The 27,311-nt window shown below is 41.5% G+C and overlaps 1 protein-coding gene across 2 annotated transcripts in view; it reads right to left on the bottom strand.

The window, feature by feature from the left end:
* Positions 1 to 795: 795 nt before the first annotated feature.
* Positions 796 to 27,311, bottom strand: part of lama3 (laminin, alpha 3) — a 316,232-nt gene continuing 289,716 nt past the window's right edge. The window contains exons 63-78 of one of the 2 annotated variants that reach the window (XM_073045511.1): positions 26,006 to 26,162; positions 24,013 to 24,132; positions 22,252 to 22,400; positions 19,941 to 20,067; positions 17,404 to 17,541; positions 16,200 to 16,327; positions 15,721 to 15,864; positions 15,417 to 15,570; positions 15,145 to 15,323; positions 11,900 to 12,089; positions 8,162 to 8,314; positions 6,936 to 7,092; positions 5,274 to 5,404; positions 3,154 to 3,244; positions 2,378 to 2,497; positions 796 to 1,294 (exon numbers count right to left, since the gene is read on the bottom strand). In XM_073045511.1, the coding sequence (XP_072901612.1) occupies positions 1,149 to 1,294; positions 2,378 to 2,497; positions 3,154 to 3,244; positions 5,274 to 5,404; positions 6,936 to 7,092; positions 8,162 to 8,314; positions 11,900 to 12,089; positions 15,145 to 15,323; positions 15,417 to 15,570; positions 15,721 to 15,864; positions 16,200 to 16,327; positions 17,404 to 17,541; positions 19,941 to 20,067; positions 22,252 to 22,400; positions 24,013 to 24,132; positions 26,006 to 26,162 (2,284 nt within the window). In that variant the 3' untranslated portion in view covers positions 796 to 1,148. The remainder of the gene's footprint in view (positions 1,295 to 2,377; positions 2,498 to 3,153; positions 3,245 to 5,273; positions 5,405 to 6,935; positions 7,093 to 8,161; positions 8,315 to 11,899; positions 12,090 to 15,144; positions 15,324 to 15,416; positions 15,571 to 15,720; positions 15,865 to 16,199; positions 16,328 to 17,403; positions 17,542 to 19,940; positions 20,068 to 22,251; positions 22,401 to 24,012; positions 24,133 to 26,005; positions 26,163 to 27,311) is intronic. The other variant, XM_073045521.1, reaches the window with a different exon arrangement.

Genomic DNA, 27,311 nt, shown 5'->3' with positions numbered 1-27,311 from the left:
TTGGGTGAATGCGAGAAGGCTCCCCCCCACCCCTGAGGTTAGGTGAGATTAGAACTGGGCGTCATGGGTTTAGGGTGAAAGGTGAGTAATATTTAAGGGATATCTGAGGAGGGACTTCACTCAGAGAGTGATGTGAGTGTGAGTTAGCTGCCCATGGAGGTGGTAGATGTGTATTCAAATGTAACATTTAAAAGAAACTTGGATAAGTACGGATAAGAGCAGTTTGGAGGGTTATGGTCCATGTGCAAGTAGATGTGATTAAGCAGAATATCAGCTTAGCACAGACTAGATGGCGGAATGGTCAGTTTTGTGCTGCATTACTCTATGATTATATGAGACTAAGAGGTGATATATAGAAGTGTATAAGATCATGAGGGGCAGAGAAAGGGTGAATTCCCTCAGTCTCTTTCCCAGGTAGGGGAAACAAGAACTAGCAGGCACAGGTTTAAGGTGAAAAGGAAATATGAATCTAAAGGGCAACATTTTGCACATAAAGGGTAGTTAATATATGGAATGAACTAGCAGAGGAAGTGGTTGAGGCAGGTACAATAACCATTTTTAAAAGGTACTTGGACAGTTATGAGGGATTGGAAGGACATGGTTCGAGTGGAGCTATCTTGGATCAGCATAGACCATTTGGGCTGAAGGGCCAGCTTCCAAGCTGCATCTCTCTTCTATGATTCTAATCCTGTTTTCCAGTCTCTCCTGTTTCTATCAGGCAACCAGAAGGAAACATATCCTACCCTGGTGGTTTCAAAACCTCCCACAGAAAGAATTCCTAAAGAGCTTCTATAATAACCGAATCAAGTTTTATTTAAATAGTTTGCATATTAATCATTCAAGTATAAAAATATAAAATTAGCAGCAAAATTTAGTAATATATTTGGCCCCACAGAGTACAGCACCAGTTAGGAAATAAAATACTTGATTCATTTTTCACAGAATTAGTGGGTCTTTTCTCATTTAATAGTAAAATAATTGCAGTTACTTTAAGCCAAACATAAATGCATCAAATTCACTGGACTAAACTAGAAAAATGCAAATTTGAGTTACAATAAATTAATAGTTCTGCGTTTTGATAGAGGTTCAGTCATCTATTGGCAACAAGTGCAAGGAATTATCTTCAGAGGCGTGGCAGTAATGATAATTTACACTGCAGGACACTGATTAACGCTGACAGCACCTTGAACTGCTGTGGGTTTCCTGAGCGACACTGGCTTCACGTTGACCATTACGTTCCTCATACAGCCAATGAATGAAGAGCGTGATGGGATGTGAGGTACCTGCACGCCATCTGCAAGGTGAGAAAGAGCGAAGGGCGTTAGAACAAAATAGCATGGAACGCAGAAAGTGCCCAGTCCCTGCCTCCCCATTCCTGACACCTCCCGATACTGGCTGTATTCCTTCTAGAATGCTGAGAAGATTTACGAGGACGTTGCCAGGACTAGAGGGCCTGAGTGATAGGAAAAGGTTGGTCAGGCTAGGATGTTTGAGAATGAGGGGCGACCTTATAGAAATGTTTAAATTTATAAGGGACGTTGATAGAATGGATGGTTACAGTTTTTTTCCTAGGGTAGGGAGTCCAAAACAAGGGAGCAGAGACAGAGGGTGAGAGGGGAAAGATTTAAAAGGAACCTGAGGTGTAAATATTTTATGCTTGGAGCAGTGAGGAGATGGAATGAGCTGCCAGAGGAAGAAGTTGGGACAGGTACAATAGTATAATTAAAGAAGCACTTGGATAGGTACATGGAGAGGTGGGACTTGGAGGAATATGGACTGAATGCAGGGAATTGGGACTAGCTAGGTAGGCACTGTGGTTAGCATGGACTAGTTGGGCTGAAGGGCATAAATCTCTGCTGTATTGCTCTATGACTACACTCTAGTCCTGGTACAGGATCTCAAGTGAAATGCCATCCGATGCTGCTCAACTTGCTGAGTTCCTCCAACACTTCGTTTTTCTTTGCTCCACTATTTTTAAATCCTTAGTTCTATATTCTTCCACAAGAGGAAAAGTTTGTGCCAATGGGTGGCTTACTAGTGAACTATTGTTTATTGGTGTTACTACATTTTTCACTTTATACAGTGATACAGCATGGAAGGGCCCATCAGCAAATCAAATCCATGCTGGCCATCAAGCATCCATTCACACCAATTCTGATATACCTACTCTCACTAAAATTCAGCCTTGGTCTTAGTATCTTTTTCTGTTACTCTGTGTTAAATTCTGTTTGATATTTGCACCTTGGCATAGTTTAAATTTGCTGTATAATTCAATTGTTATCAGAATGTCTGCAAGTGTTAATGTGCAGAGAGAAACAGTCAACATTTTTAAATTTTAAGGGAACACTGATTTTTACTTCAGTAACAAGCACACTACCTGGCAAGCCTCCAACGTAGAGAGGGTCTGCTGTGTCGGTGGAGAGTGAAGCTGAGGGTCCAACAACATGGTCGCGTTCAGTGTCCACATCAAGCTGTACCACGTTATTTCTTTTAATCACTGTTTTAGAATTAAAGAAACATTTGAATGACTACAGTTTTAATATTCTGTGACTGCTGACTTCTGTAATTTCACTTCTACAGGTATACTGTTGGAACTATCCTGACTGGCTGCATTATTGTCTGGTACGGCAATTGGAATGTGCAGGAACATAGGAAGCTGCAGAGAGTGGTGGCCTCTGATCACTACACCACAGGTGCATCCCTCCCCACAATCAGTAGTATTTACAGGAGGCACCCTGCATTGTCAATGATCCCCACCATCTAGACCATGTCATCTTCTCGCAGCTACCATCAGGCAGGAGGTACAGAAACCTGAAGTCCCACATCATCTGGTTCAAGAACAGCTGCCTCCCTTCAACTGTTCAGTTCTTGAACCAACCAGTAGAACCCTAATCACTACAGTTTAGACATAGTATGAGTACTTCAATCACTTTGCACTAAAATGGACTTTTGTTCTAATTGTGAATTTTTTTCTTGTATAAGTTGTGTATAATTTCTGTTTTCCTTGTAACTGCTGCTTATATGATGCACTGTACCCTCAAGTTGAAAATAAATTTTTCATTGCCTCTGTGCATTTACTGTACTGTATGTACTTGTGCATATGACAATCAACTCTACAGTGACATTAACAGCCTTGGAAATAAATATTCTCACCTGCTATTCTGTGCCACTGTCCGTCACACAGTGAGGGTGGTGTGACAGATGTGTTGAAGTCACCTGCTCCATTATTAACATGGACTGTAACCTGTGGACAGAATCAGAGCATTTTTCATAAGATATAGGAGCAAAATTAGGCCTGTCATTCAGTAAGACTGATGGATTTCAAGTCTATTGTCCCGCCTTAAACCCGTTACTAATCACAAACCTCTCAGCCTCTGGCTGAAATGCACTCAATGATTTGGTCTCCACAGCCACCTGTAGCAACAAATCTTAGAGAATCATCACCCTCTGGCTGAAGAAATTCCTCCTTATTTCAGTTCTAAAGGAATGTTATTCTATTCTGAGGCTGTGCCCACGCATCCTGGGCTTCATAGCAATCCCTTCAATCCCTCTTCCCCATTTATCTCCCTGCAATCTAGTCTCTCTCACATACACATTTGCTCCAGTATAGATTAGTGTCAAGATCAGCACAACATTGTGTGCCAAATGACCTGTCCAGTGTTGTACTGTTCTAACTCCACCTAATTCTCCCGCCAGCAATTTACAGCCACCAACTTGCCTACTGACCTACAGGTCCTTAGGATGTGGGAGGAAACTGGAGCACCCATATAGTCACAGCAAGAACATGCAAACTCCACACAGGCAGCACTGGAGGTCAGGACCTCGTGCTGTGAGACAGCAACTCTACCAGCTGCCCTACTGTCCTGCCCTTAGTGCAGGACACAGACTAATTGCTCTCAGAGCACTGACTTGCAGCTGTATCCTCCTCCTACAGGGTAAAGGATACAAAAGCCAAAAAGCACATACCATCAGGCTGAAGACACCGTCTGCCCGTATGGTCCCCAATATGATAAACTGGACACTTGACGTCACAATCAACCTCAGTCTGACTCTGTGCCTCATTGCCTGCCTGCACTGTATTTTCTCTGTAACTGTTACACTTCATTCTACATGATGTTATTGTTTTACTTTGTACTTAATGCACTGTGCAATGGGTTGATCTGTACGCAAACATGTGACAATAGTAAACCTATTTACCCAGCAAACCCTCCAGCTGAAGCTTGGGGGAGTGATGAATAATTTATGCCCCATTGGGATCAGCTGGAAAGGCAGAAGATCTTTGAGTGATAAATCAATCAGTTGCTAGGTTACCGAGGTCTCAGGAGCATTGTGATCAGTTGGTCTAAATGGTAACAGCTATAAAACTAGGTGAACTTCATGAAATTGCTGAATAGCAATGATTTTATTCGGGGTGAGGCGGGATAATTAACCTCTGGGGGAATATATCAACACTGGTATTGCTGTCTGGTCTGAAGATAATTGAGTAATTCCCCTGCTCAAAAACTGCACTTCTCTAAGTGTCTGAAATGGATTTTACCCACAGAATTTGAGACATAGAGATTCAAACATCACGGAATTAGGCCCTTTGGCCCAACTGGTCTATGCTCACCAAGATCCATTCTGAGCTAGTCTCATTCGCCCACAGTTGTCTCTTATCCCTCTATGCATGCGGCTGTCCAAGAGTCTTTTAAATGACAACACCTATAGGTAAGGTGCTACTTCAAGAAGGCAACATCCTTTATCAATGTTCCCCGCTATCGGGATCATGGCACCTTCCAGATCTTGTCACTGATTGTGTCTTTTTTGCACTAATGTGCAAAAACATTAGTCCTTCCTTCACTGTCCTGTACAATGTATATACAATGTAAATTCTGTGCGTCCTCTGTACCTACATGTCTGTGGTGCTGCTGCAAGCAAGTTTTTCCATTGTACCCATACAACACTATACTTGTGCACATGACCATAAACTCAACTAGACTTGTAAACACCCTTAGGCAACAGGTATCTGAAATTGACTGTCTGAAAGGGTGACAGAAACAGCTTCAATCATTAATTTCAAAAAGATGGACAGTTGTGGTGGAAATTACCAAGGACTTTGTGGGAAGGAAATGGCTTGTTCTTGCAGAGACCTTTTGAGATTTTAGGGCTTGATTGGCCTCTTTGAGTGCTGGAACAAACCTATTACTGAGGTGATGTCTAATGTTGAAGCAGACACTTAAAAGAGAAGAAAGAAAATAAGCACTACACGTCGCTGTGTAACAGGGCACGCTTACCTTTCCTTGGTACATATACAGACTGAGGTAGTTTCCATGAGGGCTGTTGATGTGGAAGAGAACACCAGTCTGAGTTCGAGGGCGCACCTCAAAGAGGAGCTCAAAATCTTTGCCCACCACAAATGAGTTATCTGCAAATGAGCAACTAGGTATTAGGCATTTACTGCACAAGTGTCTAGAATATCTATCCACTGGAGGATAATGGGTCCTTTCCCCACCAATTTCAAACAAAGTGTGCTGAGGAGAGCAGATTGAAAAGACACAGCAAGGGGGAAGGTTGGATAGGGAGAAACAACAAGAGAAAGAGAGGAGAGAAAGTGAATGACAAAGAATGCAAGACAGGAAAGGGAGAGAAACTGAAGCAGTGTGTAACAGAGACAAGAAAAATAAAAAGAAAGTGGAATGCGTTGTTTTGGCTCAATGAGCAGCACAGTCCAAGGGTGTACTGGGGGCTACCTGCAAGAGTCACCATGCTTCAACAGAGCAAGCCCACAACTTACTAACCCAAAAGTCTTTGGAATGTGGAAAACTGGAGCACCTATAGGAAACTCACATGGGAGAGAAGTGTAGGAAGTGAGAGAAGAGCCAAAGAGAAAGAGGGACAGAAAAAAAAGTCAGAGAAAAAGAAAATAAGTGAGAGAGAGGGAAAGAAAGAGAGAGAGAGGGCAGTCACTAATGTAATGTAGAACTATAACGCAGAACTGTGCACATGTCAAGGTCAACCCCACACTTTAAGTTTACATCCAACTGGTATAACTCACAGAGTCCAAAAATTAATGCTTCAAACCCAATTTATAAATTATTATGGAAATGCACTGTCAGTAACATGATTGATAACACCTTTAACTTCAAAAGTTGTCCATAACTTTTGGCCAAGATCAAAGATATTATAAAACACTTTAAAATTAATTTGCACACAGATGTGGATGTTACCATCAGGTCCAGCAGTTATTGTGCATTTCTGATTGCCCAGAATCTGAGGCAATTAAGAGTTACTCACATTGGTGAGCCTGGCAACACGTACTGAATGGCCCAGACTTGGTAAGGACGGCAAATTTAATCTCTGAAGGACATTGAGTTTTTATACATTAATCCGCAGATTCAAGGGTGCTTTTAAATTCTATAGTTATTTAATTACTTACATATTTTCCCATTCTGCAATGATGTGATTTGAACTTAAGCCTCTGGGCCAATAACCCATATTTTTGGCTTACCATTTAGTTACCCCACCATTACTCCACACATCAATAGATGGACTGAAACGCAATTTGAAATACAACTTTTCAAAGGGAATCAGGTAAATCAGAAAAAAATAGGACACTGGTGAAAAGCACAGAAGAGGGAACATTTCAGAGAGCTATCACAAAAATGGTTTATTTTAAAATGCACAAGGACCAAATATTCCATGAGACCCAAACTGAAAATTTAATTTGGAGACACAAAAGAATGCAGATGGTGGACTCTGAAACAACGAACGATCTGCTGGAGGAAGTCAGCGGGTTGAACAACATCCGTGGGGTGAAAGGAATTATCAACTTTTGTCCTGAAGACACTGACATTTCCTCTCCCCCAAAGATGCTGCTTGACCTGCTGAGATTTTCCAACAGGTTTTTTTTGCAGAAAGTTTCTTCCGGGGGAGACTGAGAAAACTATATAACAAACCTAAAACAAGATGTGCTCCTTCTGCTGCAAAGTAAGCTCCTGGCTCACTGCTGCCATCGAAGCACGGTGTGACTCCAAACGTCCGCGAGGGAGGGTGCAGCTGATTACCATCCAGTTTAAAGTTCCTTATACATCCATGGAAGCTCTGTCGTGGCAACTGCCAGGCACATAAAAGATTATTAACAGAATCAAATTAGTAATGTTTGTCATATAATTGTAAATTATGACAAGCGAGGAGCGGGTGGAGCTGAGTGAATAAATAGATAGGGTAAATACCAGGCTTAAGGACAGCTCCTTTCCACTTTTATATGACTATTGAACAGTCTGATAAGATGGCCTTTGGTCTTTTGGCTTTGCAGTATACCTTGTTATGACCTTGTACCTTATTGTCTGTCTGCATTGTAATTTCTCTATAGTTGTTACACCTTTTTTCTTACATTTTGTATTTGTTTTACCATGTACCACCTTAATGAATAGATCTGTATAAACAGTATGCAAGACAAGTTTTTCACTGTACCTCAGTGCAGGTGAAAATAATAAACTAATTACAATTCCAATTAAAAAAAGAACAGCAATTTTCCAGGGTTGGAGAATTGGAGATGAGAGGAGAGAGACTTATAGCAACCCCAGCAGCTACTTCTTCATCCAGAGGATGTTGCATATATGGAACAAGCTGAGATGGGTATGTTAGCAACAGTTAAGAGGCAGTTGGACAGGTACATGGATAAGAAAAGTTCAGAGGAATATAGGCCAAACGAGAGCAAATAGGCTTGCCTTAGAATGGACATATAGACACCGTGAATGCGTTGGGCCAAAGAGTCTGTTTCAGTGGTATATGTAGGACTCTGTGACTCTACGAGCTGGTAGGTGATGAGTGGATCCAAGTGAGGAGGAGTAGATGGAGGAGGAGGAAGTGGGAATAGCAACAGAGGCGGGAGGTAAGAGGAGAAGGGCTACCACTTAGGCCTACAAAGTGCTAGCCCTTTGTCCGTACCCGATGGCTACCAGGAGTGCAGATGGGAAGAGTAAGGGTAGGGGACCCAGTGAGAGGTTTTATGTGGGTGATGGGCAGATGGACTGGATGAAGGAGGTAAAAGAAAACAGGGCAATGGGGGCTGGGATCGGTGTAGGAGGAACTGGATGGATCGGGGGTAGAGAGGGGAGGGTGAAGAGGGGGACCAGGTTATGTGCGAAGGTAAGAATGAAGGTTGTAAAGTTCACTTTACCTTGTGACTGTGCTGTCCTTTCTCAGGGGGTAATCCACCCAGGTAGAATGGTGATTCCACTTTCAGGAATGGATCACTGGCCACAGTGTCCTGCTGTGTCCGAAGCCCATCAATAACAAGCTTCCCTCTGTTACTTTCACGACTGAACACCACCTGTGAATTAAAAAAAACAGGCAAGTTAGGCTGGGATCAGTACAGGAAAGCCTAATACCTAGTTATTGTACGAATATCATCTTGTAAACTGGTGGTATGGCTGAGGTGAGGAGGGAAGCGTACACTTAAGATGGAGATACAAGAGAGCCAGTAGACCCTGGAATCTGGAGCAGCACACAATCGCTGAAGAGATTCAATGGGTTAGGCAGCCCCTGCGGAGGGAAATGGACAGTCGATGTTTCAGGTTGAGACCCTTCATCTAGACTGAATGGCCGGTATGAAGAGGTAAGGAGAGGGATGGCAGGTTTTGGGTGGATCCAGATATGGAGGGGTGATAAGCAGATGGAGGAGGGCAGGATGGGAATAGCGATGGAGCCTGGGAAGTGAGGGATGGAGGTGACAAAGGGCTGCAGAGAGTGGGATCTGACAGGAGAGGAAGGTGAAGCAGAGAATAAAGGGAGGGAGTTGGGGAGGGGAGAGGAATGGAGAACTGCTGGGAGGGGTGTGTGGGTGATGAGCAGATGGTGAGCGTGGATGAGAGGAAAGAGATAAGATTATAGGGGCCTAATAGATCAGGAGGAGAGAAAAAAGAAAAAGGTGCAGTTACCAGAAGTTGGAGAACTCAATACTCATGTAGTGGGGTTGTAGACTGTCCAGGCAGAATATCAGGTATTGTTCCTCCAGTTTGCATTTAGCTTCAATTTAGGTTGCAAATGGTTTGATTAGTTGGGCAGAGAGTTCTGTCCAGAGCATTGTGAGCTCTTGTATTTTGCAGTTGCAAAAAAGCATGGGGATACACAATGAAAAACATACTGAGTGGCCTAAAAGAACAGAGATCTTATAGTTTACGTCCACACAATCCTAGTCACAAAAGTTTTTTGTTATTACTCAAAACATTAACTTAAGGGCAGCAAGGTTGAGCACAGTGTAACATTCCTAGTCACTGTGTCACAGGAGAGATCGCACTGGGCAGGGTGCAGAGGACATCTTGCCAACACTGGAAGAATGGAAAGGTTGGGATTGCTGTCTTTGGAGAAGAAGAGATTGAGGGGGCACTTAGCTGTGATGTATAAAATGAGGAGGCTGTATACAGTAAATATGGGCAGCACAGTGACACAGCTAGTAGAGCTGCTGTCTCAGAGGTCCAGTGACATAGGTTCAACCCTGACCTCAGGTGTATTATGTGTGGAGCTTGGGTGTTCTTTGTATGACCTCATGGGTTTCTTCTAGATGCTCTGGGATCAAGTTCAAATTTATCGTCATTTCAACTGTATACATGTATACCGCCAAACAAAACAACATTCGTCTGGACCAAGGTGCACAACACAGTATGTATAACTCACACAGAACATTAAAGAAATACAGTGGATTCCATCAGGGAAGATGCTTATTTGTGACAACTCTTAAAGAACAAAATCTAATCAAAAAAAGTCAGGATTTCCTTTGTTTATTTGGGACGCTGTGCCACTTAATTGAGGCAGGACAGTGTTGCCAAACAGTTTCCAACTAGAATCAGACATGTGCACTGAATTAGGCACTGAACCATGTGTAGAGTTGGATAGATTTTTGCATAACAGGGAATTAAGGGTTATGGGGAAAAGGCAGGTAGGTGGAGATGAGTACATGGCCAGATCAGCCATGATCTTATTGAATGGTGGAGCAGGCTCACTGGGCCAGGAGGCCTACTCCTGCTCCTATTTCTTATGGTCTTCTATAGATCAAAGAGTTTTCAAATAGCATCAGTTGCGTGCATTTGTGTTCAAAGAACAGTGATTTTGTCACTGATAGTTGGTGAGAAATAAGTAGCAAGATAATTCAGAACTCTTTTGCTCACTGCGGTTTCAAGCATTCAAGATGTGGAGATATCAGAAGCAGCTGGGAGTGAAAATGAAACAATGTCATTACTTCAACAAGTTAGGGACTATGACAAATTTGAAGGCATCAACAATCACCTTGAATCTTACAATGAAAACGTAGATCTGGAGGATGCAATTGTTAATAGTATTGTATGGAAGCAGTCTATTATCTATACGGGTGTCTGTGCTGATCTTGTTCATTTATAGTCAATGAAAAGAATGTGACAGTGTTCAGGTACACTGGATGAATTCCTCCGTTGATATCAATTAGGACAAAGACACAGTTTTATGGTTCTGTAGTGGTATTGATAGTACTCTAATTAGTTCTGTATTTCATTTAAGTACGTAATTTGTTACTCAGTTAAATGGTAGTTTGTCTTTTATATATTTAACTATTTCCATGAAACTTCAGCTGATTGGGGCAGTTGCTTAATTGGGTCAAAATGTACTGGTCCCAATGTGCTCCAATTAACCAAAATCTACTGTACTAACAAACAAATTATAAAATTCATATCACAAGTTTAAAAAGTAAATAGTATAACAGTATAACGCTACTGGTGCTTCATACGTTGTGAGGCCTGGATGGTGCCAGAGAGTTCTGTAGTCTCCCACATCTCAAAAACTTAAAGTTCGTGAGTTCAATGGCCACTGTAAATAGCATGTAGTGTTATAGGATGACAGAGAATTGAGCAGATTGTTATAGAATCATAGAGTCAAATGGCACAGAAACAGGTTGTTCAGTCCATTATGTCTCTACCATTGTTTTGGGCCATCCACATTCAACCCATTTGCCCACATTAGGAATCTACTCTTCCACACCATACCATTTTAAGTGCATGTCTAAATGTCCCTTAAACAGTGTGATTGCATCTGATTCCACCCCCTCCTCTGGCACTAAGCTTCAGATATCAACCACTCTGTTTTCAAGAGAAGATTCCTGTCAAACTTTTTCCTTTCACAGTAAACCTATGCCCTCTTGCTTCTGAATACCTAACAATGGAAAAAATTCTGACCATTTTCCCTCTCATATTCTTGTACCTATCTCAAACAAGAGAAAGTTTGCAGAGCTGGAAATATGTGTGTTGCTTATACACATCGATCAGGTATCCCCTCAGCCTCCTTTTCTCCAGGGGAAATTAGCCCAGCCTATCCACTCTCTCCCCTTAACTAATATCCTCCAAACCAGACAACATACTGGGGAATCTTCTTCATACTTTCTCCAGCACAAACACACCCTCCCAATAGAGTCGTGAACAAAACCGCACAAAAGTGCTCCAAGTGCGGTCTAACCAATGTTTTGTAAAGTTGCAACACAATATTCCAATTCCTGGACTCTTGTCTTGATCCATGAAAGCAAGCATGATTACCCTTCATGATTACCCTATCTGCCTATGTTACCACTTTCAGGGACTATGGTCTTGGAACCCAACGTCTCACTGTCATTAAGGACTCATTGACTGCAGAGAAGTCAAAACAGAGCCTGTCAAAGCCCTCAAGAGGGAACAGGGTAGGTGCCTACTGGTTGGCGTGGGTTGGGGACAGCAGATGGCCTGTTTCTGTGAATCAAAGATTCTTTGAGGATGGGTACAAGACGGATTGTAATCGGAGTTGGTACTGATGTGATGGATGAAGGCAGACCTCTGTGGTATTTGTTTTTATGAGGTACCAAAAGTAGAAGAGGGTGTAAGTTCTTTCCTTACTGTCCATCGAATCCCCACTCCCAGCTCACCGTGTGCCACCGCCCATCATTATGTTTCGACCTGCTTCGGATTTTCAGTCGCTTCCCGTCAACAGCGAAGACAAAGAAAAAGCGGCCTCTTGAAACATAGAGGGTCATGTAGGATTTCTCTGAAGCATCTGCCACATAGAAGATGACTCCTTCTGGGGCGAATGTCCGCACATCAATGGAAAACTTTGACCTGAAACACAGCAATGTTACAGTGAGAATATGTGCAGATGGATTTATGATCCCCAAGCACAGAGGTGGGCGGCGATGGGTGATGTCGGAGATAAAACGCACTGACTTCCTTTGTCACCTCAACCTGGTCTGATGTCAGCAATGTGTAAGGTCTGAAATTAGCCACAGAGTCATAGACAACATAAACTGGCCCTTCTGTTCAATTTGTACATACTGACCAAGATTGTCCATTTGTCTGTATATGGCCCACATCCTTCTAAATATATACAAAGAAAAAGAATAAAAGGTGGTACTGGAGTGTGGCTTCTTAATACAAGCTACTCTTTACAGATCTACTCATTACTTCTATTGTAACTGTTCTACTCTTTCAAATCAAAATTCTTTATCTCTAAGAATATGTTTTATTCTGCATTCTGTTCCTGTTTTATCTCAATGCATTGTTTCAATGATTTGATGTATATGGACAGTATGCAAGATAAACTTATCACTGCACACTGTAATGTTACAATAATAATTTATTCACTAATTACACTTTCCTCTCTTTGTACCCATTAAAATGTCTTTTAAATGTTGTGATTGTACTTGCTTCAACTACTTCATCTGGCAGCTCATTCTATATATCCATTACCTTCTGTATGGAAAAAAAATTGCTTCTCTCACCTTAAAAGCTATGCCCTCCAATTCTGGAATCCCCAATCCTGGGAAAGCAAAGCTCTGTCTATCCTATCAGATCTAATAAACCTGCATGAGGCCACCCTTCAATCTCCTATATTCCAGTGAGGTCAAACCCAGCCTGTCCCATCTCTCCATATAACCAGAGACCTCCCACCCAAGTGCCAACCTTGTGAATGTCTTCTGTACTCTCTTTATTGCTACCTCATCTGTCCTGTGGTGTGGTGACCAGAATGGTACACAATACTCCAAGTGTGGTCTGAATAATGTTTTGTACCACACCCTATCCTTGTTATATGCGGGGGATATGTTCCTCGCAGTCAACGCATAGTATGGAAAACACATAATGTAAATAATTTATTTAAATGGAGAAAATAGGGATCCGTTCTGGTGGGCTTCCTAAATATCTTTTATCTGTAATTTTTTTTCACATTTTCATACAAATATGACACAAAAGCAGTACCACAAGGCAACATTGGTATTATATTTCATCAATTTAAGGTAATATTCAACGTAATAACTCGGCCCTGTTTATAATTTTCAACTTTCTTTCAAGAGTTAAGGTGATTCTCTGCCACTTGGCTGATGGCCCGGGACTTGACATAGGATGCTTAGGGGGCATAGTTAAATATTTCAAGCACAAAATCAGTGCACCGTAGGTAGTAACAACAAACGTTTAAGAGCGCAAGATCGCACATCCACATGCTGCCAAAACCAATGCGAGACTGGCGGGAGTGAGACTGACTGTGAGGCGTGCACACATGACTTGTATTGGCGGTAAATCGGTGCTTCTCGTCCCAACAGCCTCGTATAACTGAGTTTTGGATGCATATAAGGAGAAGTTGGTAGAAATAGGTTTGACGCATAACCATGAATCCGCATTGTCTGAAGGTGCATATAATGAGGATAGGGTGTACTGTAATGTGACATCCCAACCACCCTTTGCATGAAGAAGCTGCCCGATGTTCCTTTTCAGTCTCTCACCTTTGATCTTAAACCAATTTCCTCTTGTTTTAGCACTCCTCCCAGGGAAAAATATGTGCTTTCACCCTGTCAATGTCCCATCATGATCTTCTATACCTCTATCAGGTCACCCCTCACTCTCCTACATTCCAGGAAATAAAGTCTTAGCCCATGCAATCTCTGCTTGTAACTCAGGCCCTCCAAATCCAGGCAACATCTCAGTAAATCTTTTCTACACTTCTTCTGGTTTAACAGCATCTTTCCTATAGAACGGTGATCAAAACTGTCTCGGTACTCCAAGTGTGGCCTCACTAACAATTGATACAACTTCAGCATAACTTCCCAACTTTGATGTTCAGTGCCCCTGAATTGAGTTGAGTTTGGTGGGTGAATTTAAGGAGGATGTGGGTAGCTGTGTGAGAGAAAAAGAAAGTGCGTGAGATGGTTGAAAAAGAGTGGGAAATAATTGTGGCACCAATTACTGCCAGCTTCTGAATGAGCACTTGGAATGCTCAGAGCTGGGAAATGGAATTCAACTGGTTAGTTAGTGAATGCAATGGGCTGAATGGCCTCCTTCTTAATTTCAGTGATACTTGTGGAGTCAGAACCTAGAGTCTTGACTAATAGAATCATACAACACAGAAACAGGTCTTTCAGCACAACTGAACCATGCCAGCCATAATGTCCCTTCAAAGCCAGTTCCGTTTGCCTGTGTTTGGCCCTTAGCCTTCTAAACCTTTCCAATCCATAAACTCATCTAACTGTCTTTTAAAAGTTTGAATTGAACCTGCCTCAACCACTTTCTCTGGCAGCTAATTCCATATAGATACCACCCTTTATATAAAAAAGTTGCCCCTCAGGTTCCTATTAAATCCCTCCCCACTCACCTTAAAATGGTGCTTAGTTCTTGATTCACTAACCACGGAGAAAAGACTATGCATGTTCACACTATCCATGTTCCTCATGATTTTATACACCCCTATACGATCACCTGTCCGATGCTCCAGGGAATAATGTCCTAGCCTTTCCATTCTCTCCCTACAAACCAGTCCCTCAAGTCCTGGCAACATCCTTGCAAATCTTTTCTGTACTCTTTCAGTTTAATAACATCTTTCCTATAATGATTGAGAGGCTTTAAGTCCCAGCAGTGTAGCTGATAATTTTTAATTCAGTTCATCAAATAAGACTGGAGAAGAAAGTTAGTCTTGGTTGTGGTTACCATTAACTGCACTAAGTCTTGAAAAACCCATTGAACCCTCTGAAGTCCCTCAAGAACAAATATCTATTGTTAACAGAATTACCTAGTCTGGCCTATATGTGACTCCAGAACAAACACTGTACTTGACTCAGAGCTGCTCAGTTTAAAGCCCATCAGGGATGGGCAATGTTGACCTTCAGCCAATAAAAACACCCATAATTACCTTTCATTAAATGACTTGGGAATGTGATCATACTCCAGTCGACTATACGGTGAATTTCCAAATTGGTAGGCTCCATTGATTGCCTTTGGTTGCCATGACATCTGACATCCATTAAACTCCTGGCCTGTACTTTCTTTCGTTGAATGCTCAGGAACAACTTTGTGATTCTTTCCATTCTGCTTCAAGGGAAATATTATATCAGCATGAACCCTCTGTTAGTGTTAGCTGTTCATTAATGTTACTCCAAGTTCTGTGGTAGCAAGTTTACACACCTTACTGATCTTCACGGTCTCCTGGCCGTTTGGCTTTCTGCCTTCTTTCAACATGAGCATTTCTGGAGCTCTCTGTTGGCGACATGTATCCAGACTTACATTGGAATCCTTAGTCGAAAATACAAAATTTTCAACTTTATGAGTTTGGTTTACCCTAAGAAGGGAGATAGGAGTTGTGATTAGTCAGGGCTTCCTTGAGATTTGACTGTGGATAGGCTTATAGAATGTAACAGAAAATAGGGGAGAGGGGAAGGGAAGGGAAGAAAGAGAGAGAAAAAAATATATAGATATCAAATGTATTTACTTATTCAGAAAGACATTGTTGATACAGCCATCAAAGTTCTGTGCACTGCTGTTCCCTCCCAAGTACACTGTGTCTTGTGGGACAGGTATTTCCGATCCCAGTGCTGTTTCACTCCGGTCCAGGTCATCTACATTTAAGTAGACCCTAGAAATGTAAACAAAAAAGAAGTGGTGACTATAACTTAATAACTTGCTATTACCACTGTTAGTACCCAGATGGATGTTGTTTCTCAGGCTTACATTAGGATTTGTTATAACAGTGCAGGAGGCCACAGTGAGCTACATCTTGCTCATCATTTCTGTAATACAATTAAATGGCCATCTTGAGTGAAAAGACTGGAAAACAATTTCTTAGGAATTGCTCACAGCTCCATGTGCCGTGCGGATGGGGTGTCTGGTCCGAGAGACTCTCTCGTATCGACTGCAAGAGACAATTTACTGAGTTGACAAAAGATCCAGGAAACAATAGTATGAACACACCTGTTCCCCTGACTCTGGACTGAGACATAATGGTCAGTGCCATCATTGAAAGAGCTTTTAGATATAAGCGTTTTCCCCAGAACGTTCACCTTCACTTTTCCACTATCCAGAAAGACTTCAAGAAGGTCCTAAAAAAGTAAAGGAGATGTTTACTTTCAGAATATGGCAGTGGCAATGTTGCTTAATAATCCAAAATAACACAATGTTTGAAAGTCAGAGTAAAGTTAAGTGTCATATTGGGAACGAAGCACTTGATTTTGGTCATTAGCCACACAGTTAGTGTAGGTAACGTTGTACTTGAAGAATAAGTTGGTAGGTGGGATTGGATGGGAAAGGGACAAGGACTGGTGGGATGCCTGTGGGAAAGAGTGGGTTTAGACAGGGCTGATTGCTGGGAGGGGCTAGCGGGGTTGAGGGTAAGAGTGGGCAGGGCTGGTTGTTGGTGGAACCGGATTTGGGTGGTCCTGACTGTGGGTGCATAGTTGGGAATTAATTATCCAGGAGAGACTAAAATGCTGCTTAGATTAGTGAGTATTAGCTGTAAGAAACTGGACAAACTTGGATTGTTTTCTCTGAAGCATCAGAGGCTAAAGGGACACTGGACAGAGATTTATAAGAGTAGGAAAAGCAAAGATGGCATCTTTTTCCAGGGGTTGAAATACTCAAGGACATGCATATAAAGTGAGAGGGGATAAGTTTAAAAGAGAAGAGCAGGGCAGGTTGTTATACACAGAGTGTTGTGGGTGCCTGAAACAGACTGTCAGGGGAGATGTACGAAGCAGATTCAACATCAAAGTTTAAGAGGCCATTAGACAGACAAATAGGGAATTTTGAGATATTAGACTTTAGTCCAAGTCTGAGGGTTGCTCCTGGACTAACACATATCCCTTCATCAAAAGCTAAAATAACAGATTATCAGGCCCTTATCACATGGTAGCTATGCAAGTTTCTATGCACAAGTTGGATTACTTCCAGCAATGTCTGTTTCACTCCTGCTGAAATATTTGGGGCTGTGAAAGGTGCTATATAAATATATCAGCAGTGAATATTCCAACACATTTAGCCTTCGTGTACTGGGGGCTACTCTTTTCCCTGAAGGATGGCTTTCTATGCTTTGGAGAGTTTGGAGTACTTTGATTGCAACTGCATGACAATCATTGACTGCTTCATCAATCTTTGGTGGAGGAAGGAGGAAGGCACTTACCTTTTCATAAGAAAACAACAGGGCGTTGAGCTGACTTGTGGAGAAACCGAATCCGATGTGGAAGTTGTCAGGGAAGGAAATTCTGGAGGCATTCAGGCCCAGGAGCCCGCTGCCGGTGAAGTGGGCATTCCGTACCAACTGATGGAAGCAACAGGAGAAACATGAGATCACTTGGCAAGGCCCCATGAGTCTATTCCACTATTCATCACCATCGCGTCTCATCTTCTAGCTCATAGAAAGGAGGCCCTTCAGCTCAACTCATCCATGTTGACAATATTGACTAGTGAGCTAGTATCATCTGCCTATGTTTGGACCATAGTCCTCTAAACTTCTCCTATCCATGTACTTTACTGTCAGCAAACAATTGATACTAAGGCATACATCACAGCGATACTTGATTCTGCGCTTCGCGCTCCCTGAAGTAAAAATCAAATTAAATATAATAAAAATTTAAATTATAAATCATAATTAGAAAATAAAAAAGGGAAAGTAAGGTAGTGCAAGTCAGGTCCGGATATTTGGAAGGTATGGCCCAGATCCAGGTCAGGATCTGTTCAACAGTCTTATCACAGTTGGAAAGAAGCTGTTCCCAAATCTGGCTGTACGAATCTTCATGCTCCTGAACCTTCTCCCAGAGGGAAGAGGGACTTCTCCAGATGGCTTCTAAATGTTGCTCATGTACTCACCTCACCTAATATTTCTGGCTGTTCATTCCAAATGCACATCCCCCTTTGTGTAAAGAAGCTGCCCTGATGTCCATTTTAAATCTCTTGCCTCTGATCCTGAACCTCTGCACTCTTGTTTTTAGCACCTCCTCCCTGGGAAAGAGACTATGTGTTATCACCCTATCTTTGCCCCCCATGGAATACATCTCTCTCAGGTTACCTCTCAATCTCCTACATTCCATTTTCCTGGACAATCCTCAAATTCCTTGGCTCCCTTAATATTTAGACGCTCACCCATGCTTTGATGAAACTCAACAGCGAGTTCCCATAACCCCCAGGGTAGAGATTTCTAAAGATTTATCATGTTCTGAGTGAAGACATTTCCCCTCATCCCATCCTCAACGGACAACCCTTTAGAGTGAGATTGTGCCCAATGGTCCTGAAATCCTCAGCCAGGATCAACATCATCCCAGGAGTCCATCTTATTAAGGGCTGTTTTGTGATTTTCAATGAGACTACCTCCTGTTTAAGCTCTCGAATATAGAGGCCAAGTCTACTCAATCTCATCATAAGGCAAACCTACCATCAATGGAAGCAGTCTGTGGAACTTTTGCTGAACCCATCCCTTCTTAGATAAGGAGATAAAAACTGCATGAGAGTCCTGGTGAAATCTCACCGAGGTCCGATGCAAAGATTTGAAAATTACTTCCTATCTTATTCCTATTATGTTCCAGATTCCTGAAATACTTCTGTCAGATGTCCCTTCTTATCAGTAATCTACCTGAGTACCAGTATAATAACAAATACTTAAGGCAACTTCTGAGAGTCTGAGATGTGGGAGGAAACATACACGTTCTACACAGACCACAGCCTTAGGGTCAAAGCTGGGTTGCTGGACCTGTGAGGCAGTGGATCTCCCTGCTGAATCACAGTAATCACCTTTTTACCAGATAATGTGCCTGAACTGCTACTTCTGGGGACGTCCAGTGAAAAAAAATTAGTTTTTGCCATCTGACAAATGTGCAGAAACATGAAGCTGCAGAGAGGAGTGGGTTCTGCCCAATACATCGTGTATATCCTTCTCCTCCATCAATAGAACCTACAGGAGGTGTGCCTCAGGAAGGCACTATCCATCATTAAAGACCTGAGCCATGCTATCTTCTCACAGCTGCCATTGGGCAGCAGGTATACAGGCTTGAAATCTCACTCTACCAGATTCAGGAGCAGCTACTTCCGTTCAATCACTGGACCTCTAAACCAGTCAGCACAGCCCTAATCACTACCATAAAGCAACAGTAGAACAACTTTGATCACTTTGCACTAAAATGCTGTTCTAATTGCGTACTTTCTTGTAAAAACTGTGTATACGTTATCTGTTTAATTTGTGTTTTTCTTGCAAATGCTGCTTATCTGATGCTCTGTGCCTGGGATACAGCTGTAAGTTTTTCATTGCACCTATGCATACATGTGCTTCTGTATCTGACAGTAAACTCGACTTTGACTTTAAAATTACAAGCATTCATTGACCTAAAGCAAACACAAATCTACTGGAGGAATACAATGGGACAGGCAGCATTTGTGAAGGAACGTGACTGATTAATGTTCAGGTTCCCTTGTGAATGTTCCCTTCATGAAACCTCTCAATCTGAAGAGTGAACTATCCACTTCCTCCCACAATTGTTGCCTGATCCACCGAGTTCCTCCAGCAGCTTGAATTTTGCTCCAGATTCTAGCGTCCACTTGCATTGCCTTGAAAATGGGTTGTGAAAGGTACTGTAAGAATGAGAAACTTTTTGTAGATTAAAGGAGTCACTGCTTTTGATTAGCAGATGAAATTACTGAGAATCAGCCCAAAAGATCTTCAAAACTCACCAACAAATCTTGTGAGCATCTTTTACTAACTCCGACGGTGTGTTCTCTGGATAGGTCTTTGTTGCTAGAGGATACCTTTGGATTTTTCACACAGCCTCTCAGTGAAGATTTCACAGGCATGTTTAAACTGCAACAAAAGATGTCACACAGAATTACAGCACAGTTCATTTGTCCAGGACTCTGCTTACCCTTCAGCTGAACTCTCTCCCAGTCAAACACAGGCATTAGCACATTGGAATTGAATTTGGAATTGGTTTAGTGTTGCCACATGTACCAAGGACCAAGGTACAGTGAAAAACTTGTTCTAAATACTGCTTACACAGAACATTTCATTACAATGGTCCATTGAGATAGTGCAAGATAAAACGGTAATAGAATGCAGAATAAAGTGTAACAACAGCTACAGAGAAAGTACAGTGCAGGCAGACAATCTGGTACAGAACCATAAAAATTTAAAGTTCCCATCCCTGTAATTAAATCTCTTCAAGGGTTCTTCCCCTGTCTATTGTTGTAGTCTTCTGCAGTCCCATGATCTCCAAGATCTCCTCCAAAAAAGCTGTTGGGTGCCCTCAATCTTCACTTAGTGACTGTACCATTAGTTGTCTGGTCCCCGAGTGTGAGAACACTTTGACTTTCTCCATCTGTAAGATCACCGAATCCCCATTCTTCCTCTGGTTGAGTGTGAGCTGGTACTCTTGTAGAAGCCCTAGATTATTTGACTAATCTCTGAATGGGAGTCTAGATCAACAAAGATGGATAAAACCTCCAGCTTCTAAGCTGTGAATGGAGCTCCAATGCACAGCTGTAGAGAACCAGCTCCGTCGCAGGCACTAGCCTCTCACCCATTGAGGACATCTGCAAAAGGCAGTGATTCAAGAAGGTGGAATCCATCAGTAAGGACTCCCAACATCTAGGATGTTCCCTCTTCTTACTACTACCATCATGGAGGAGGTACAGGAGCTTGAAGATGCACACTCAATACTTTAGGAACAGCTTCTTTACTTCCACCATCAGATTTCTGAAAGGCCCAAGAACCTATGAACACTACCTCACTATGCTGCTCTCTTTTTGCACAATTTATTTATTATTAATATATTTCTCATTGTAACTTAATAATTGTTGTATGTATTTCCCTGTACTGTTTCCACAAAACAACAAATTTCACTACATATGTCAGTGATAGTAGACCTGATTCTGATTCTGATTATATTTCTTCAAAAGGTACCAATAATTTCTTGAGTAATGTTACTGATGCTGGGGAAAAACACACACAGCAACAAACTGGGTGACTATTTTAAAAAAAATCTTTCATTAATTTCATTTATAAATCAAATCAGCTTTTCCTGCAATACAACTTGTGTAAAGAAAAGTTTGTTGGAGGTAGATAGGAGGGTGAAGAAGGCATTTGGCATGCTGGCCTTCATCAATCAGAACATTTAGTATATTGGATACAGTTTTGATCACTCTGCTATAGTGAAGATGTTATTAAACTAGAAAGAGTGCTGAAAAGATTTACCAGATGTTACCTGGACTCAGGATTAGCAGAGGCTGTGCAGACTTGGATTTTATTCCCTGTATTGTGGGAGATTGAGGAGAGACCTGATAGAGGTATACGGTACAAGACCTTGAGGGACACAAACAAGATGACAGCACATTGTCTTTACCCCAGGGATCGACAGGGTGGATTCAAAGAAGAATGTTACTCCCAGCTGTGGAGTTTAGGAATAGGGAGCACAGTATCAGACAGAAGGGTTGTCCATTAAGAACAAAGATGAGGAGACAGTGTTGAGTTTAATCAGAGCATGGATAGACTTCTAATATTAAGAGAACTAAGGGATATGGAGATTGTCCAGGAGAATGTTGCTCATTCCCTAGAACACAGGAGATTAAGAGGTGATCTGATAGAGGTATATAAGATCATGGGGATGTAGACAAGTTGAAGCACATAGTCTCTTTCCCAGGAAGGGGGTTCTAAAATGAAGCGGGCATAGGTTGAAGATCAGAGGTGAGAGATTTAAAAGGGAGACCAGGGGCAACTTTTTCAAACAAAAGTTCATGTGTATTTCAACTGAGCTGCTAGTTGTTGAGGTGGGCACATTAGTAACATTTAAAAGCCAACTAGACAAGTACATGGATAAGAGTGGTATAAAAAGTTATGGCCAAAATGCAGACATATGGGATTAGCTCACTGGACAACACGGTTAGCATGGTCGAGTTAGGATGACAGGCCTGATGACACTATGAGCCTAAGAGGTATCTCAGTTTTGCATTCCACTCCTTACTTTCATTTAAAAAAAGCATATTGACATACCTTTCCTTAATGTCCTTTGGTATTCCGCCCAGGTAATAGTTCGGGAAGTTAAATTCTTTGATATCGACGTTAGCATTAATGACGCGTTCACTGCCGATGGTTGCAGCAGCCTGCATGTTGTCTTTCAAACTTATCATTCGGAACTTGATCTTAGATTAAATTGAAGTAGAAAAGGAATTGTTAATTTTGAATAAGTATTAAAGAGAAAGTAAATTGAGAAGTGAAAAAAATAACCCCACTTACTGGAAATCCACAGGAAATTTTAAAGAATATATACTAAATACAGTGTTTTGATTTTGCTTTTCTATTTATGCTACCTGAATCAAATAGAATAACAATGTTTGCTGCTATTTGCACATACAAAACAATATCCAAAAATAACCAAAATAACTTAATTGCACATTTATAATTAGAAGAAAGACTACAAAATATACCTACTGTATTCGCTTTGGTGGTTCTTTGATAAAATACCACACTCGTTATACAACCGTATACCATACCTATATTTGTACTGATTATCATGTACAATGCTATATTAAGTACTGTAATCTGTATAAAATACCATATAAAAACCATGTCTAGTATTATAAAGAAATTTGGCATGTTCCTATTGACCCTCACCAATGGAAATAACTCAGAAAGTGTGTAGCCCGGATGGTTGATAATTGGGTTGACTTGCTCTCTATCTTGGCAATCCATTTGCATCTGTTACGTCACCATATGAGGAGACATCATTGTACGGCGCTGAAACATTTGCAAATGGATTTGCAAGATCAGAGAATAACGCAACCCAACCATTAACCACCCAAGCTACATATTTTCCAAGTTATCTCCAACAATTTCAAGTATCAAATGCTCAGATGTAAAATAAAGATGGTGTCTCTCCGTATGGTGAGAAAACATTTGCAAATTCACTGCCAAGATCAGAGAACAACTCAATCCAACCCTCGCCAATTTTTATCAGTAGATCATTGGAAGGATCCTATCTGAATGCATCATGATTTGTTATGGGAACTGTTCTACCTATGACCTCAAGAAACCATGTAGACCTGTGGACATAGCTAAGCACATCATGGAAACTGGTCCCCTCTCCATGGACTCTGCCTACACTTCTTGCTGCCTCATTAATGCAGCCAGCTTGCCCCAGATATTCTCTCTTCTCTTCCCCTCACTTCAGGCAGAAGATACAAAAACCTGAAAAAAAACATGCAACTAGTCTCAGGGATAGCTTCTACTCTACTGGTATAAGACTATTGAATGGTACCTTAGTATGATAGGGGTGGAATCTTGATCTCACAATCTACCTTTATGACCTTGCAGCTTAATGTCTGCCTGCACTGACTTTCTCTGTAATTGTAACACTTTATTCTGTTGTTGTTTTCCCTTGTACTATCTAATGTGATGAAAAGATCTGTATGGATGGCATGCAAAACAATGTTTATCACTGTACCTCAGTACATGTGACAATAATTAACCAATTTACCAACTGATATACCATATGTGCTCTATTCACTATTATATATAAGACTATGTATCATATACAATACTACACACAGTATTGTTCACCATGTACAGTATTCCATACCATGTGTGATGGTGCACATTCTGCCATGCACTTTTCTACAGTACTATGTTAAATCCTGTGCACTAGTTAGTCCATGTTCATTGGTACAATAGTAAAGAAATAATATTAAATGTAATGTAATCTAGTGGTTTTACCTCTCCTACATACTTAAAAGAAAAGCATTGAAGTTTACTTACCACGTTCTCTTTAGTGAGGTCCAATTCTTCCTTTGACATGACAGAGCCGGTATTATTTGATTTGAGATTGTACCTGAACACCAGTTTTCCACCCTCAATGGTCAGAGCACAGCTTGTATTCTGTAATTCATGAAAAATTTGGCTATAAACCATATTCTTTAACAAAAACATGTACAAATGTTAGGCAGCATCTGTTTTGGGAGCTAGCAATTGTGAAAGATGGCAACGAGATCATCATGAAGCATGCGGTGTTGATAAAACAATAACTTGTTCTAAATTATCTAATGAAAGATGTCCTTCCCTTGGTCCAGAAGTTCACAATAATTATCCCAGGAATGAAAGGCTTAAAATTTGAGCAGTGTTTGATGTCTCTGGGCCTGCACTGGATGGAGTTTAGGTAGGTGGGATCTCATTGAAATCTAATGAATACTGGAAGTTCTAGATAGAGTGGACTTGGAGAGGATTTTTGCATAAGTAGAAAGGTCTAGAATCCAAAAGCACAGGATCAGAATAAAGGGACATCACTTTAAGATTGAGATGAGGAGGAATTTCTTCAGCTAGAGAATGGAAAACCTGTGAAATTTGTTGCCAAAGAGGGCTGGGGATGCCAAGTCACTGAGAGCATTTAAAGTAATTATTTATAGATTCTTGTTTAGTAAGGGGGTTAAGGGTTATGTGGAAAAAGTGGGAGAATGGGGTTGAAGACCATTAGCCATGATTGAATGATGGAGCAAACATGATGGTCTTCTTGTCTAAATTGAGGACACATTAACTCACATAGATGGGAGGGATATTAACGAAGCTAAGCTGTTAATAACATCACTCAAAGTTTTCAAAATCAGATGAGTCAGTAAGAAAGTCTTGTTTGAAAAGAGTATCTCTAAGGAAAACTTTCTGATTTTCCTCAAAGGATATAAGAAAAATAATATCTGGAATTTTATCTGTGACTTGCAGCTTTGATGTAGGAACTAGGCAGTACATAGGAGCACAGTGAACATGAATGAGAGTCTTCCTCTTGGTGAGAGGCAGCAGACTCCAGCACTGTATGAAAAGAGTATGTTCTGTCCACTATTCTCAGTGCGCTAGGTGAACTATATAGAACAGGATATTCATACTCAAACTAAAAATGAAGCACATTGGCTTAATGTTAATTTGGCAGCTTGTAAGTTTCCGAAGTTTCTTTTCATAGGCTAGAGTTTCCAATGTCTGGTAAATGGCATAGAGTGATTGTGAGTCATAAAGTCATTGAGCACATATGCAGACCCCTTGGTCCAACCAGACTATACTGACCATGATGCCCACCCAGCTGGTCCCAAGTTCCTACAATTGGCCCGTATTCCTCCAATCCAGGTATCTACCCCACTGCTTCTTAAGTGAGACTATTGTATCTACCACAACCACTTCCTTTGGCACCTTGTTCCACCTTCTCACTACATCTGTGTAAAACAGTTGCCCCTCAGATCTCTTAAATCTTTCCCCTCTCACCCTAAATCTATACCCCATTGCTTTGAACTCCACTACCCTGGGGAAAAGATTGTTACTATCCACTCGATCCATGCCGCTGATAAATTTAAACACTTTCATAAGGTTGCCCCTCTTTCTCTTACGTTCCAAGAAATAAAAGCCTAGCTTGGCCAACCTCTCCCTATATCTCAGGCCCTTAAGTCCTTGCAATATCCTTTTAAATCTTTTCTATACCCTTTCCAGTTTAACCAGGTCTTTCCTATAACAGATGACCAAAGCGAGAGATACTGCGCGGAAACAGGCTTTTTGGCCCACTGAGTCCATGTGGACCATCAACCTCCCATTTACTTTCATCTGCTGTTAGTTAGCATTTTTTACTCTACCTACTTTCTCAGCAGCTCCTCTAGATTCTACCGTGCAATTTTACACTAGGGGCAACTTACGATGAACAAACAACCCAAAGGGCCTGTGTGAATCTATTGTGTCCACACTATGAGGGAAGCAAATGATAAACTGCAAAATGACTTACCGGTTTCTCAAAGTATAACAGCACTGCATCTCTTGTGGAAGTTTGAACAGTTTGTTCGATCTTTAAGCTCTTCACAGAACCGGTCAGGTTTATAAGTGCGTATCCAGTACCATCAAAATAGAAGCCATCACTTCCTGGTTCCTTGGTTGGTTTATACCTGCAAATAAAGCATAAATTATTGGTCACCAGGTAACACCTGCATTGTAATAGAACCCAGGTAACTGCTGATGTACTTCAATATTGGACGTTCTCTCTTACACCCCCACCCCCATCAGATACAAAAGCTTGAAAACATGGTACCACCAGGCTCAAGGGAAGCTTCTGTCCTGCTGTCACTCAGACTCTTGAATGAACCTCTCACACTAGAAGATGAATGTAGAAATGTAGGGGTAATCTTATAGAAGTGTTTAAAATTATGATGGACATACAAAAGGTAGAAGGTAGCAGTTCTTTCCCCCAGGGCAAAGGAGTCCAAAACCAGGGGATACACATTTGAGGTGTAAGGGGTAAGATTTAAAAGGGACCTAAGGGGCAACTTTTTCCACATATGGGGGATGTTTATGCAACAAGCTGCCAGAGGAAGTGGTTGAAGCAGGTACAGTAGCATTATTTAAGGAGGAGTTGGATAGGTACAGAGAGGAGCAGGCCTTTGAGAGATACGGGCCGAATGCAGGAAATTGGGACTAGTTGAGTGAGCACTGTGGTCAGCATGGACTGGTTGAGCCAAACGACCTGTATCCATGCTATAATGATCTACAACTCTATGATTTGTGATTTCCAAGTGTACCTCACTGTGGCCCTTGAACTTTATTTGTCTACCTTGGCATTGATTTATTATTGTCACATGTACTGATGTCCAATGAAAAGATTGCCTTGCAGACTGCTTACACAGATCAAATCATTACACAGTGCATTAAGACAGAACAAGGTAAAAAAAACAATGAAAGGTGAAATATTTAAGAGAAACATGAGGGGAAGCTTCTTCACTCAGAGGGTGGTGAGAGTGTTGAACGAGTTGCCAGCGCAAGTGATGGATGCGGGTTGAACTTCAGCATTTAAGAGGAATTTGGATAGGTACATGGATGGGAGGGGTATGGAGGGCTATGGTCCTGGGATAATAGTTCGGCATGATCTGTTTCTGTGTCATAGTGTACCAGGAGTCCATGACTCTAATGCAAAATAAAGTGTTACCGAGAAGCTTCTGTAAGATCTCCACTGCTCCAGTGAAATCAACCCATTTGTCTGACCTCTCCTTATACATTATGTTCTCTAATCCAGGCAGCATCCTGCCACTACTTCCTGACAG

The sequence above is a fragment of the Hemitrygon akajei genome, chromosome 1 (assembly GCF_048418815.1).
Source record: "Hemitrygon akajei chromosome 1, sHemAka1.3, whole genome shotgun sequence".
Lineage (NCBI taxonomy): Eukaryota > Metazoa > Chordata > Chondrichthyes > Myliobatiformes > Dasyatidae > Hemitrygon > Hemitrygon akajei.
The sequence above is the reverse complement of the archived record's forward strand: the minus strand, read 5'-3'. Positions and strand labels throughout refer to the sequence as shown.